The sequence below is a fragment of the Nyctereutes procyonoides genome, unplaced genomic scaffold (genome assembly GCF_905146905.1).
Source record: "Nyctereutes procyonoides isolate TBG_1078 unplaced genomic scaffold, NYPRO_anot_genome, whole genome shotgun sequence".
NCBI classification, from domain to species: Eukaryota; Metazoa; Chordata; class Mammalia; order Carnivora; family Canidae; genus Nyctereutes; species Nyctereutes procyonoides.
Window position 1 is genome coordinate 31,106,843 of NW_026575020.1, and position 12,883 is coordinate 31,119,725.

Below are 12,883 nucleotides of genomic sequence, written 5' to 3' on the forward strand. Positions count from 1 at the left end.
GAGGTCTGAGGAGCCCCCTGAGCTCCGGGCCACAGTGTAGGACATGGGGAGTGACCTTTGCACAGAACACGCTTGTGGCTCGAGCCCCAGGGCCTGCCGAGAGCTACCAGGCAGCTGCTGCCTTGGTGGGGCCACAGGGAATAGGGTGGACCTGCCTCACTGCCTTCCTGACCACACCGCCGACCCAGGCAGGCATCTGGAACCAGCGGCTGCCTGCCTGCCCACAAGTCACGCAGCGGCCCCAGGCGGACATCGCCTTCCTCCCAAGCAGCTACTTCTTGGTGGGAGGCCAAGCCCCAGCACCCTTCGCGCTCTGAGGGACACGGTGCACAGCCTTGGCTTTGGTGTGCAGCCTTTTGAGGTGCTTGGTTCTAGAGGCTTCATGCCTGTGCTCTCCAAGTGTGAGCATGCCCTGGGGTGCTGTACCCACCCACCAGGGGCTGACCCACCACCATGCAGCCTCGTGCACAAGCTCTTAGCTTTTCAGTTTGCACCTGGTGCTTTTTCAGCTCGTTTCTGCTTTCCTTGGGGGCTCCTTTAGACCTATGGCTATTTAGAGGTCTCTTATTTTCAAACGTTTAGGGATTCTCCAGTTAGCCTTTTGTTATTGATTTCTGGCTTTTGATACAGAGAACAGAACATTTCTGTCATTGAATTCTTACCAACACCCCCGTGAGGGAGACACCCTTTATTAATTTGCTTTTGCAGAGCAGGGAAACACTGCTGGTCATAGCTCCTGGAGGGCCCAGGACTGGCTGTTCTGGAGGCGTGATGGCAGCCCTCCATCCACCCAGGGTCAGAGGTCCGAGAGCCTACAGGCGGGGAGCCTGTCAGGCAAGAGGCAACTGCCATGGGAAGGTGGGGCCGGGAGCCCTGCTCAGGACCATCCTGGCCTTTCCCTAGCAATTGCCTCAGCCTGGCAGCCAACAACTTGGACCAACCGGCCCAGCTGCGCCAGTGAGGCCTTGGCCTGGGGGTTTCCTGGCAGACCCTGGTCTGGAGGCCTGCTATCCTGGCTATTGGGTCCAGCTCATGGCTGGTCAACAGCCCTTCTGAAACTGGTTTGCGGGGCCATGATGAGTGGCCTGGGAGCCTGCTGTCACAGTCCCGAGTGTCCCAGTAAAGAGGTTGCTAAATGGAGACACTCCCAGGAAGGGATAGGGTGTGCAGTGTAGCAGGGGCTGGTGGCCATGTGGGGCAAGCACGGACAGGCCACAGTGGGGTCTCCAGCCACATGCCTTCTGGATGCTACACCAGCCCTCATGTGATCAAGGCCCGGCTGGCCTACTGTGTGTGTGGGCATCTGGCTGAAATCCCAGAGTTGGGCCTGAAGCCCTGGGATCTCCTGCACTTTGCAGAGGGCCCACGCTGCAGGTTCCCAGCCAGCCCCTGGTGGAGAAGCCTCCAGAAGCCTGCGTTCAGGCCAGAGCGGACTAGACAGTGCATTGGCCTCATCCAGCTCCGGGGAGGGTCCTTGCTCACACTTCCACTTAGTGGATGCCAGGGCTGGGCCTCCAGGCCTCTGTGCAGGACTTCCACTTCCCTCTGCCCCGCCTCTTGGGCCCTGCCAGGCGGGCGAATCAGAAGGCAGGCCCAAGGACCCACTCCCTCTGGGAGGACCTGCCCGGCTCTGTGGAGCTGAGCAGCACCATCAGGAAGTGCACAGCTTTTCCTCCTGAGCTCCACTGGGCTGCCAGCAGCACCTCCTGTTCATCAGATCAGGCCAGCCTGGGCTGACCAGTGTCCACTGCACAGGTGCCTCTCGAGGACCCTGAGGTAGGCTGGTCGGCTGCCCTCTCAGGGTGGCCAGGGAGACACCCATCTCTCTGCTCAGGGCTCCTGGGGCACATACCCCAGAAGAGCACCCAGGGCCTCCACTCCTGCCCTGTCCTTCACAGCCACCTGATACCTGCTTGTTCAGCTAGTGGCAGGGGGTCAGGTGTGGGACCTGTGGATGTAGGTGGGAAAGGCAGGAAGCGGGCTGAACGTTCCAAGGGCCATCCACTGAGTTGCTGGTGTCTCTCTGGCTGGATGGTGTGGCCAAGGGCTGCAGGAAGTTCAGGAAGCTCCTCCAGAGGCCCTGCCTGCTGCCGTCTGTCTCTCTGGGAGTATGGCCCTAGCTCCTCTGGGCAGCAAACCTCCGCCCACAGTTCCTACGCTGGCTGAGGGCAGTCTGAGGTGGCAAGTCAGGGTCTCTGTCCCCACCACTGGGAGGAGGCTCCTGGTTTGGCCCAGGCCTCAAGCGTGGCCCGTGCCTGCCAGTGGAAGGGAGCAGCAGTGGGTAGTCCCAACACGGATGGCCCTGGTCAGGGAGCTGGCACCCTGCGTGCCCAGGAACAGGGAGAGGAGCCCAGAGGTGGCTGGTGCCTGGGCCCTGGGAGTCTGCAGAGGGCGCAGGAGCGGCGTGCGTGCTGGCCATGCCTATGCAGCTGGGCCCCTCCTGGTGCAGCGGTCCACAGCTGCCCTTCCTGAGCCAACCGGTGCCTGGGCCACTGTTGCACCACCAGCCAGCTGCCGGAAAGAGAGGAGGCGGTGGGGCTAGGCCCTGAGCAGGAGCCATGTCCAAGAAGGAGGAAGTCCTACAGCACACAGGCTGGTGTGTATGTGGGCAGGTCAATGCCCCAGGCATGCCTCCCCAGCCTGGGCGCCTACCTCCCTGTACCTGCCAGTGGGTAGGAGGTGGTGGTCTACCAGCCTCACGCTTTAGGGATGAGGGTGCAGAGGCAAGAACAAGGCCACAGTTGGGGGGGTGGGTATTCTCAGATGCCGCCAGTCCCTGAAGCGCCTCCACATCTTCCCTCACACTTATCAGGGTTACTTGGACAGAGAAAGCCCAGGTCACCTGCTGAGGGAGTGGCTGCAGGGTCTAGAGAAGGCCGGGAGGGCCGCCCTGGCTGAGCTGGTGCCCCGGTGAGAGCACCAGCGCAGAGGAGGGAGGGCCAGGGCGGGTGAGGCTTCACACCTACCTGTCCTAGACTCCCCTGGGCCCAGCGTGCAACTGTCCCTGCCAGCTGCTCTCCCACCAATCGCAGCAGTGGCCGCCACCATGTCAGACTATGAGAACGAAGACCAGTGCTGGAGTACCCTGGAGAGCTTCCGAGTGAAGCTCATCTCCGTCATCGACCCCTCGCGCATCACGCCCTACCTGAGACAATGCAAGGTGCTGAACCCCGATGATGAGGAGCAGGTGCTCAGTGACCCCAACCTGGTCATCCGCAAGCGGAAAGTGGGTCAGTGCTGCCTCAGCCGGGAGCTTTGGGCACAGGAATGGGCGCTCCCCAGCACCCCACACCCTGTCCTGTCTGCTGGGAGCCGTGGTGCCTCCATGCACAGCAGACACCCCTGGGAGGGCAAGGGTGGGTGGGCAGCAGGTAGATCTTGACCTTGGCTGGGCCTATAGGAGCTCAGTGCACAAGCCCAGCCAGCCCCAGCCTGGCCCTGTGGGTTTCAGGAGTGCTCCTGGACATCCTGCAGCGGACCGGTCACAAGGGCTATGTGGCCTTCCTTGAGAGCCTGGAGCTGTACTACCCCCAGCTCTACAAGAAGGTCACGGGCAAGGAGCCCACCCGCGTCTTCTCCATGATCATCGGTGAGGCAGGGGGCCCCACGGGCAGGCCGGATGGCTGAGCTCCTAATGGATAAACTGGGGGCAAAAGGAAGTGTGAGGGTTGCATGGGAGTGCCAACAGCGGGGCCCTATGCTGCGCCTTCTCTCTGGTGGAGAAAAGGAGGACCCATGCAAGGAGGGCACAAAACCCCTCCATCTGACCCCACCAAAGCCCTGGCTCCCGGAAGGACTGGGTGCCCACCGGCCCTTATAACAGGAAAAGGGAGGGTAGGTACCTGGTCTCATTGCTGCTGTCCTGGAGGGCGGGAAGACAGTGGGGATGTTAAGTCAGGAGGTCAGCCCGCTTCCTCCATGGGGAGCATCAGCGCTGGGCCCTGTGTGCCTCGGAGTGGGTCCTCAAGGCTGAGGCCCAGGAAGGGGTGCAGCAGGGAAGGGGATCCTCTGACGCGGCCTGGCCATCTGCAGACGCATCCGGGGAGTCAGGCCTGACGCAGCTGCTGATGAGCGAGGTGCTGAAGCTGCAGAGGAAGGTACAGGATCTGAGCCAGCTGCTCAGCTCCAAGGACGACCTCATCAAGGAGCTGCGGGTGAAGGACAGCCTGCTTCGCAAGCACCAGGAGCGCGTGCAGCGGCTCAAGGAGGAGTGCGAAGCTGGCAGCCACGAGCTCAAGCGCTGCAAGGATGAGAACTATGACCTGGCCATGCGCTTGGCCCGCCAGATTGAGGAGAAGGGGGCTGCGCTCATGCGCAGCCGCGACCTGCAGCTGGAGGTGTCCTGGCACCTGAGGCCGGGTTGGGGGTGGAGAGGTGCGGGGCGAGGCTGGCGGCTGATGGTGTCTCCTCACAGATTGAGCGGCTTAAGCACAGCCTCATGAAGGCAGAAGACGACTGCAGGGTGGAGCGCAGGCACACGCTGAAGCTCAGGCATGCCATGGAGCAGCGGCCCAGCCAGGAGCTGCTGTGGGAGCTGCAGCAGGAGAAGACGTTGTTGCAGGCCCGCGTACAGGAGCTGGAGGCCACAGTGCAGGTGAGGGGAGCCCAGGGCAGGAGTGGGGGGGCCTCGCGTGGGTGGGGCGGGCCCAGGGCAGGGGCCAGGGGTGGGTTCCTGTGCGGATGGGATAAGCACTTTTGGGAGCTGGAGAGATCTGGCAGGATGCTGGTGCCAAGAGCAGGGCCCCCTCGAGTCTAGCTGCCTTCCTGCCACTCTCCCCTTCACCACCCACAGGAGGGGAAACCAGACAGGAGCAGCCCCTACATCCAGGTGCTGGAGGAGGATTGGCGGCAGGCACTGCGTGGCCAGCAGGAGCAAGCCAGTACCATCCTCTCTCTGCGCAAGGACCTGCGGCAGGGGGAGGCCCTGCGTGCCCGGGTACGCAGCTGGGGCCAGTGGACACGAGCCTGGGCCAAGCCAGGCTGGGTGGGCTGAGGGACCACCCTGTGTTCACGCAGCCCCTGGGATCCACAGCCCTGCCTCACCCCTTCCTGGAGGTGCGGGGCCTTGGCCTCCCACCCCACTCCTGGCCTGCACTCCTACAGGATGGGCAGGCCCGGGCTTTGGGTTGGCAGGGACCCAGAGACTCAAGCAGCCTCCCTGTCAGCTGGGCCTGAACAGGGGCCAGAATGGGCGGTGGGGGCTAGCTGCTGGCTCCCGTAGTGCATGGAGGAGAAGGAGATGTTCGAGCTGCAGTGCCTAGCCCTACGGAAGGACTCCAAGATGTACAAGGACCGCATCGAGGCCATCCTGCAGCAGATGGAGGAGGTTGCCATCGAGAGGGACCAGGTAGGCACCTCGCCGCTTCCTGCCTCCTGCTGGCGAGGAGCAGCCCAGGGTGAGGGCACAGGTGGGGTGGGGGGATTCCCACAACTGTGGTGCCTCGCCCTGTTGCAGGAGGGCTGTCATCAGCTCGTTGAAAAAAACGTGAACAATCATGAGGGTAACCCCTTCCCACCCCCTGCCACCCCAGCCCACTGCCAGAAAAACTGCCCTGCCGGCAGGTCGTGCCTTCAGATTCTTTCTAGTGCACATACAGTTTCATTTTTGTCTTACAAAAATGGAAGCCGTCTTGTTTGGCAAACAGCATTTTGGGTTTCTGGGTTTTTTTTTTTTTTAAGATGTATTTATTTGAGATGGAGAGGTGGGGGGGGAGCACATGCACATGGTGGGGAGGGTCAAAGGGAAAGGGAACCTCAAGCAGACTCCCCGCTGAGTGGGGCTCGATCTCACAACCCTGAGATCACAACCTGAGGAGAAATTTTTAAAAAGATTTTATTTATTTATCTGATAGAGAAACAGCAAGAGAGGGGAGGAGAGGGAGGAGCAGGCTCCCTGCCAAGCAAGGAGCCCAACACGGGACTCCATTCCAGGACCTCAGGATCATGACCTGAGCTGAAGGCAGACACTCCACTGACAGAGCCACCCAAGCACCCTTAAAATAGCTTTTTTGACTTAAAAAACTCTTGGGCGGGACACCTAGGTGGCTCAGCAGTTGAGGGCTCCCTGCAGAGAGTCTGCTTCTCCCTCTGCTTGTCTCTGCCTCTCTTTCTGTGTCTCTCATGAATAAATAAATAAAATATTTAAAAAACAAAACAAACAAAAAACCCCAAACCCTTGTCACTTTGGCTGGCTGTGCTCCTGGGAACTGGAGGCAGAAGCTGCCTCTTTCTCGTCAGCACCAGGGTTTTTCTGATCAGTGTCAGTCGGTGCTTTGGCAACACTCTGGAAGGACTGGAAGCCTGCTCAGAGCCTCTAGCCTTGCAGTTACCCATCTGAATGCCTCTGGTGGGGATGACGGTGTGCAGAGAAAGCACGGTGCTAGGGTCGTGGTGCCAGGGTGTGGTGCCTGGTCCCTGTTGCCAGGGAGCTGCCTGGAGGCCACAGGCAGGGAAGGGCAGGGAAGCAGTGCTCCCACCTTCCCTGGGGGAGGCAGAGGAAGGGAGGGTGCTGTGCCGCCAAAGGCAGGCCGCCAGCCAGGGATGCTGGGGCCCGGCAGCCCAGGTGAACGGGTAGGCTTCTCTCTGGGTGTCCCTGGTGGGCAGCAGGAAAGGAAGGCAATTCTCAGTGATTCCTCAAGTTCTGGCCATTGAGGGCCGACGGGTCTAGGGCTGGGTTGGCCTCCAGGCAGGGGCCGGCTGCTTGCAGCTGCCACCCTGCTCCAGGCCTGGGCACATAGGCAGCTGACTGACTCCGGCTATGGGTCAGAGCTGCATCAGGTGTGCTCTGGTCGGTGTGCCGTGTCCCCCAGAGGGACAGCTGTGATGAAGGATGTAACACAGCTGCCAACAGCCATATTCCCGATCACACCGCTAAGTGCCGTGGAGGGCAGAAGCGCGGGCTGGATGTGCGGTGGGGTGGAGGGCTCGGAGATCAGAGCTGGAGGTTTCATCTCCATCTCCCATTGGGAGCTGTTATTACTACACAAACCCTCAAGCACTACACAGGCAGAGGGAGAAGCAGACTCCCTGCAGGAAGCTCTCAACTGTTGTGCTAAGAGGTGGGGGTGGTCCTGGGGGTCTCCAGCAGCCACCCAACCCACCCTGAGCCATCCTGTCCACACAGGCCATTGCCACACGGGAGGAGCTGCATGCACAGCACTCGCGGAGCCTGCAGGAGAAGGACACGTTGCGGAAGCAGGTCCGGGAGCTGGCAGAGAAGGCAGACGAGCTGCAGCTGCAACTGTTTCAGCGCGAGGGCCAGCTGCTAGCTCTGGAGGGCAGGCTCAAGCGGCAGCAGCTGGACACGCTCGTGCTGGTGGGCCTCCCAAGGGCTGCGGACCTTTGCAGCGCCCACTGGTCAGAGATGCAGCCACAGTAGAACATGGGATAGGTCCTCAGATGCCAGCGTGTCCCCGAGACACCAGAGCCCAGAGGCAGGGACGCTGGTTAGCCCAGGGCCAGGCCTGGCTTGGAGACTGCTCCGCGGGGGGGTCCGGGGAGGTCCCAAGCCTTTCCCAGGCCCCTTTCTCCTCCTGGGGAGTGTGGGGGTGTGGCACATCTCAGGGCCTGGCAGGCCACTTTGGGTGTCATGAGGAGGAGGGAGGGGTGTTCTGGCCTGGGACCCCTCACTGTGCCCCACCTTACGCTGACCCTGGGGGTGGCTGGGTTTCCTGTTTGCTGATTGATTCCTCTCTGTGACCACAGAGCTCTGACCTGGATGACAGCTCACCCAGGAACTCTCAGGAGGTGAGTACGCCCCCCAGGGTGGGCTCCAGGCCACAGTCTCTGCCAGACCACTGTCCCCCCAGTCCCCTTTGGGAGCTGGGCCCCAGCTGGCCCGCCTCCTGGTCCTTGGAGCAGGGACTTCCTGCCAGGTCGTTGATGCCCGTTTCTCTCCCGGAAGCTCTCGCTCCCCCTGGACCTGGAAGCCGTCCAGCTCTCGGACAAAGGTGAGGAGCAGAGCAGCTTTTCAGGGACGAGATAGCCGAGGCCTCCTTGTCCCCATACTTGGACTGGGCATAGCCCTGTCCCACAGATCTCTCACAACCCCACTTTACAGATGGGGACATTGAGGCTTGGAGAGAGACAAGGAGCCCTCAGGCTCCCCAATGAACAAACGAGCTAGGTGTGTGGGGCCTGTGCCCCAGCTCTGATGCTGAGAGCCCACCCTGGGCCCAGGAATACAGGGCTGAGGCATCCTGCTCTCCCTGAGCTTCCTCTTGGGCAGGGGGCAGGGGAAGTCCAACAGTGAGTGTCGGAGGTGCAACGTGGGGAAAGCAGGGCCGTCTCAGGGCCAGGCACAGAGGTGGCAGGAACATGGCCTGGGGGGTGCTGAGGGGTGACAAGGGATCGAAGGGCTCACTCTGAAGGTGGCATGGAAAGCCATTCAGTCCTCCTCTGTGTCAGGCCTGCTGCCAGCCTCCAAAGGAAGCAAAAGAGGAACAGCCAGTGCAGAGGCAGGGGGCTGAGCTTCAGGCCACAGAGCCCCAACGTGGGGACAAGCAGGCAGGACCCCGCAGGCAATGAGTGGTAGGGGGAGGCCCTGGGAGCCCTAACCCAGGGGTGGCATGGCCCCTTGAAGGAACTGGGGCAGGCTTCAGGGTCGGAGGCTGAGGAAGGGAAGGTGCTAGCCCCCCATGATGTCAGTGGAGACTGGACGTCCAGCCCCTCTCCTGGCCAGCTTAGGGGAGCCAACCCATCAGAGCACCTTCTGTCTGAGGGCCCTGAGCCCTGGGCCTGTCCAGGCCCTGGCAAATTCTGGGGAGCTGGCAGCTTGGAACATTCAGCTGCCAACTGCTGCAGGGCCCCAGCCCCGACCCAGGAGCTGAGTTGGATGGTGGGGCAGTGCCTGGTGGGCTTCTGGCAGCCTCTGGCTGCCTAGGGGGAGTCCCTGACCCCAGTCCCCTTTTAGGGTTCAAGTAAGGACCCAGGGGATGTTGCAGGACTGGCCCCAGCTTCAGGGGAGGGGCGGTGGCCAGGGTTGGCCATGCTAAGTGTGGTCCCCGCAGCTGGGGAGGACTCACAGGCCCAACTCTCCATTCTAGGAGGCCCGGCCAACAAGGACAGCCCACAGCAATCGTTTGTGGCCCTGCAGGAGGAGCAGCTTCCACTGACCACCAACGTAAGGCTTCCCTGGGGTCCCCACTGCCCTAGGCACCCCTGACACATGCCTCGGGGTGACTGAGCCCAGGAAGGGGGTCTGTGCAGCCTGGATGCCTGGGGATGAAGGCAAGGGTCTCTGCCATTGGCTCCTGGGGGGCATTGTTTGGAACAAGGAGCCTAGTGCCCCTTGTGGCACGGAGCAGCCTGCAGAGCGGGGCCAGGGCGGGGCAGCGGCGGAAGGCCAGTGCTCCGTGCGGGGGTGCTGCGCTGAGGGCACCCTAGGAGCCGGCTGTGGGTCCGGGTCCGCCCCCCGCCCCCGGGGCCTGAGCCTCGCTCCGCCCCCAGGGCGCAGGCCTGAGCGGCGGGGAGCCCCCAGAGAAGGAGCGGAGACGCCTCAAGGAGAGCTTCGAGAACTACCGCAGGTGCAGCCCCGGGCCGGGCGGGCGGGGCAGGGGGCGGGCTGTCCGGGGTGGGCGGCCCCGCGGACACGCGCTCGCCCCTGCAGGAAGCGCGCCCTCCGGAAGATGCAGCACTGCTCGAGGCAGGGCGAGGTGGACTGGGAGAACACCACGGGCAGCGACAACACGGACACCGAGGGCTCCTAGCCGGCCCGGCGCGCCGGCAGGGCGTGCTCGGTGTGCGCGGTGCGGAGCGGGCAGCAGTGTCAGAAATGCATAATAAACCACCGCGGTCCCGCCACCGCCGCCTCCGCTGACTTCGCTCCCATGTGCACCCCCGGCCGCGCGCGCACCTCCCGCCTCCAGGGGGCAGCAGAACACAGCCGGCCAGTCGGCGGACCGCAGCCGGAAAGGGCCGATTACGTCCCGTGCCCGCTTCCAAGATGGCGGCGGGGCGGCTTCGGCGGCGCGGGGCGGGGCGGGGCGGGGCGGCGCGGCCGAGGTCGGAGGGCGGGATGCTGCGGGCTGCGCTGAGCCGCGTGCTGCCGCTACTGAGCCGCGTTGCGCCCCCGGGAACCCGCCCTGAGGTGGCTGTGGGGACGCAGGGGCGGCCCGGAGGCCGCGGGGAGAAGGCGGGCCGGGGCGGGGCTCTGGGGCTGGCGGTGCTTCAGCTCGGAGCCGGCGCCCGGGGCCGCACACTACCAGCTTGTCTACACTTGTAAGGTGAGCGCGCAACGGGTGCGAAGCTGGTTCCGCATTCGGGTTGGCCGGCGCAGCGGGCAGCGGTGCCGCGTACGCTGACAGTATGGAGGGGTGGGGCTGCCCGGGGGCGTGGCTTTTCCGGGAGGGGGTGGGGCTATAGCTGGGGGCGGGGCCTTTCCGGGAGAGGGGTGGGGCTACGGCCGGGGCGGGGCCTTTCCGGGAGAGGGGTGGGGCTATAACTGGGGGCGGGGCCTTCCCGGGAGAGGGGTGGGGCTATGGCCGGGGCGGGGCCTTCCCGGGAGAGGGGTGGGGCTATGGCTGGGGGCGGGGCCTTCCCGGGAGAGGGGTGGGGCTATGGCTGGGGGCGGGGACTTTTCGGGAGAGGGGTGGGGCTATGGCTGGGGGCGGGGACTTTTCGGGAGAGGGGTGGGGCTATGGCTGGGGCGGGGGCCATTCCGGGAGAGGGGTGGGGCTATAACTGGGGGCGGGGCCTTCCCGGGAGAGGGGTGGGGCTATGGCCGGGGCGGGGCCTTCCCGGGAGAGGGGTGGGGCTATGGCCGGGGCGGGGACTTTCCGGGAGAGGGGTGGGGCTATGGCTGGGGCGGGGACTTTCCGGGAGAGGGGTGGGGCTATGGCTGGGGCGGGGCCTTCTCGGGAGAGGGGTGGGGCTACCAAGGGGCGGGGCTGGAACACGGGTGGGTTGTCTCAGGAAGAGCAGGCCCTGCCCCGGGGTGGAGTCACTCCCCAGAGGGGGCGGGGTCTTCCCGGGGGCGGGTCCAGGCGTCACCTGGGCTGCCGGTGTCCCTCAGGTGTGTGGGAGCCGGTCCTCCAAGCGCATCTCCAAACTGGCCTATCACCGGGGCGTGGTCATCGTGACCTGCCCCGGCTGCCAGAAGCACCACGTCATCGCCGACAACCTGGGCTGGTTCTCAGACCTGGATGGCAAGAGGTGAGGCCCCCTGGGGAGGGTGAGGGGACAGGCCTGCGGGGGTCGGGCCCCATCCCTCTTCGGGGGGGGGCCCTTCCTGTCGGGAGGCTCAAGGAGCCTGCCTTCCCCACAGCCTTCCCGGTGCAGCAGGGGTTGTTATGTTTGAGTTTTGGGGAACCCACAGATGCCGGGCAGGGCTGGGACCAGGCCCCTGTGGTCCTGCTTGGCAGCCGCCTTCTACCATCACAGCCAGTGGCCATGTTGGGCCCCAGGGCCCCCCACACTGGCCTGACTCCTGCACCAGTGACCCTTGTCCACTGTGGCGGCTCTGTCCCCATGTGGGGTGCCAGAGTCCAGGCAGGGTTCTGGTGCATCATTTGCCTTCTCAGGCCAGATTGAAGCTGTGGGGGGCAGTGTGCACCCCTCCTGTGGACAGCAATTGGGGCCGTGGTCCGGAGTTCACGCGGGCTTCTTAGTGGCTGTTCTACTTGAGAATGGGTTGGGGACAGATAGCAGCTGCCTCTGGGGGCTCTGAAGGGTCAGCCTGTGGGGGCCGCCAGTGTGGGGACCTGCTTTCCTGGCTCCAGCCTGGCCTGGGCGCCCTGGGGTGCCCTTGAAGGACCAAGGGCTGGGAGTGTCACAACACCTCCTTCTCTCTCAGGAATATTGAAGAAATCCTGGCAGCCAGAGGGGAGAAGGTGTGCCGAGTGGCTGGCGACGGGGCCTTAGAGCTGGTTTTAGCAGCTGCAGGGAACCCCAAATCCCCTCCCACCCAGAAGGGGGTGAGGACCAGGATCCCACTCATCCTGGCAAGACCGAGCCCAGCTGACCCCATCTCCTGCCTTCCAGAAGATGCTTCGGACTGGGACCCTTCCAGGCTGGCCTGTTTTCTATCAATAAACACATCACCTGGAGATAGTGGGTCTGGGGCCTTCTTGTTGTCCCTGGTTCTGGAATCAGTGAGTCCCAGGAATCACCTGCGGGTGCTGCAGGACCTTGGTCCTCCGCTGCCCCTCCGCACAGAGGACCAGCCCAGACTTGCCGGCTGTGTCTGTGGGAAGAGGCTGCTGGGAGCCTGAGCCCCTCCTGGCTGTGACCAGGGGCCCTGGGCAGGTCCCTTAGCTCCTCTGAAGCTGCCTTCCCATCACATGAAGACACTAATGGTGGCGGCCTGTCAGGTGTAAGGGCGGGAAGACAAGGCTTGGAACGGGTGGGGGTGGCTCGGATGTGCTCTGCCAGAAGGGATGGCCACTCAGCCACTGTCCTTTTGGGGGTGGGCGCAGCACCCACCACGGGTCCTGGTCCTCTGGCCAGACACGGGGAGGTCCTACAGATCCTCCTTCCTCCTGCACCACCTGCCACCCCGACACCCAGACAGACTGGCCCCAGTGCCCACCTCAGCCCTGACCCTTGGTGGCCGGCCTCAGAGTCGGTGCATTGGGCTGCTTGCTGTGGCCGCTGCGGGGCAGGTGGCCATGATGGGGCAGGGGTGGGACTCACGGGCGCTAAGTGCCCCATGTGGTGCCCTCCCCCCTGCCCCCACAGGGCGTGTGGTTTGTCTCCCAGCCTTGTTTGATGGCCTCCTCAGGATGTTCCTGTGTTTATGGGAGCACGTGTATTTCCCTAGTGTGACCTTCACCATTCATCACCAGCCATGGCCTCGAGGATCCAGCAGGATGCCAGCTGACAGCTGCCCTGCGTCGGTGCCCTGAGCTGCAACACGTTCTCGGGGGTGTTGGCAGCGTGTGCGGTG

The 12,883-nt window shown here is 63.8% G+C and overlaps 2 protein-coding genes across 6 annotated transcripts; both read left to right on the forward strand.

Annotated features, from left to right (window-relative positions):
• The first annotated feature begins 1,628 nt into the window (after positions 1 to 1,628).
• On the forward strand, positions 1,629 to 9,742 carry CARD9 (caspase recruitment domain family member 9). 5 transcript variants are annotated; one of them, XM_055301651.1, is made up of 13 exons: positions 1,629 to 1,776; positions 2,976 to 3,230; positions 3,452 to 3,589; positions 4,033 to 4,337; positions 4,415 to 4,594; positions 4,793 to 4,936; positions 5,222 to 5,347; positions 7,124 to 7,315; positions 7,705 to 7,746; positions 7,904 to 7,949; positions 9,045 to 9,121; positions 9,448 to 9,524; positions 9,608 to 9,742. In XM_055301651.1, exons 2-13 carry the CDS (start codon positions 3,047 to 3,049, stop codon positions 9,705 to 9,707), a joined length of 1,611 nt encoding a protein of 536 aa, XP_055157626.1. In that variant the 5' UTR covers positions 1,629 to 1,776; positions 2,976 to 3,046; the 3' UTR covers positions 9,708 to 9,742. The 5 variants fall into 5 exon arrangements, with proteins under 5 accessions (XP_055157626.1, XP_055157717.1, XP_055157811.1 ...); XM_055301742.1 differs by having other exon boundaries at positions 3,012 to 3,230; XM_055301836.1 differs by having other exon boundaries at positions 3,033 to 3,230.
• Positions 9,743 to 9,942: 200 nt separating this feature from the next.
• DNLZ (DNL-type zinc finger) lies at positions 9,943 to 12,044 on the forward strand. The gene is given in 5 exon segments (XM_055302135.1): positions 9,943 to 10,063; positions 10,065 to 10,223; positions 11,012 to 11,151; positions 11,792 to 11,892; positions 11,895 to 12,044. Coding segments are annotated over 5 exon segments (585 nt in total). The 5' UTR covers position 9,943; the 3' UTR covers positions 11,960 to 12,044.
• The last annotated feature ends 839 nt before the right edge of the window (positions 12,045 to 12,883 follow it).

What these genes read in the sequence shown, in the direction of transcription:
- CARD9 (XM_055301651.1), top strand. Translation starts at nt 3,047, where the DNA reads ATGTCAGACTATGAGAACGAAGACCAGTGCTGGAGTACCCTGGAGAGC. An exon ending in CGTCTTCTCCATGATCATCG is followed by an intron (nt 3,590 to 4,032) that starts GTGAGGCAGGGG and finishes GGCCATCTGCAG; the next exon opens with ACGCATCCGGGGAGTCAGGC. An exon ending in AGCTGGACACGCTCGTGCTG is followed by an intron (nt 7,316 to 7,704) that starts GTGGGCCTCCCA and finishes CTGTGACCACAG; the next exon opens with AGCTCTGACCTGGATGACAG.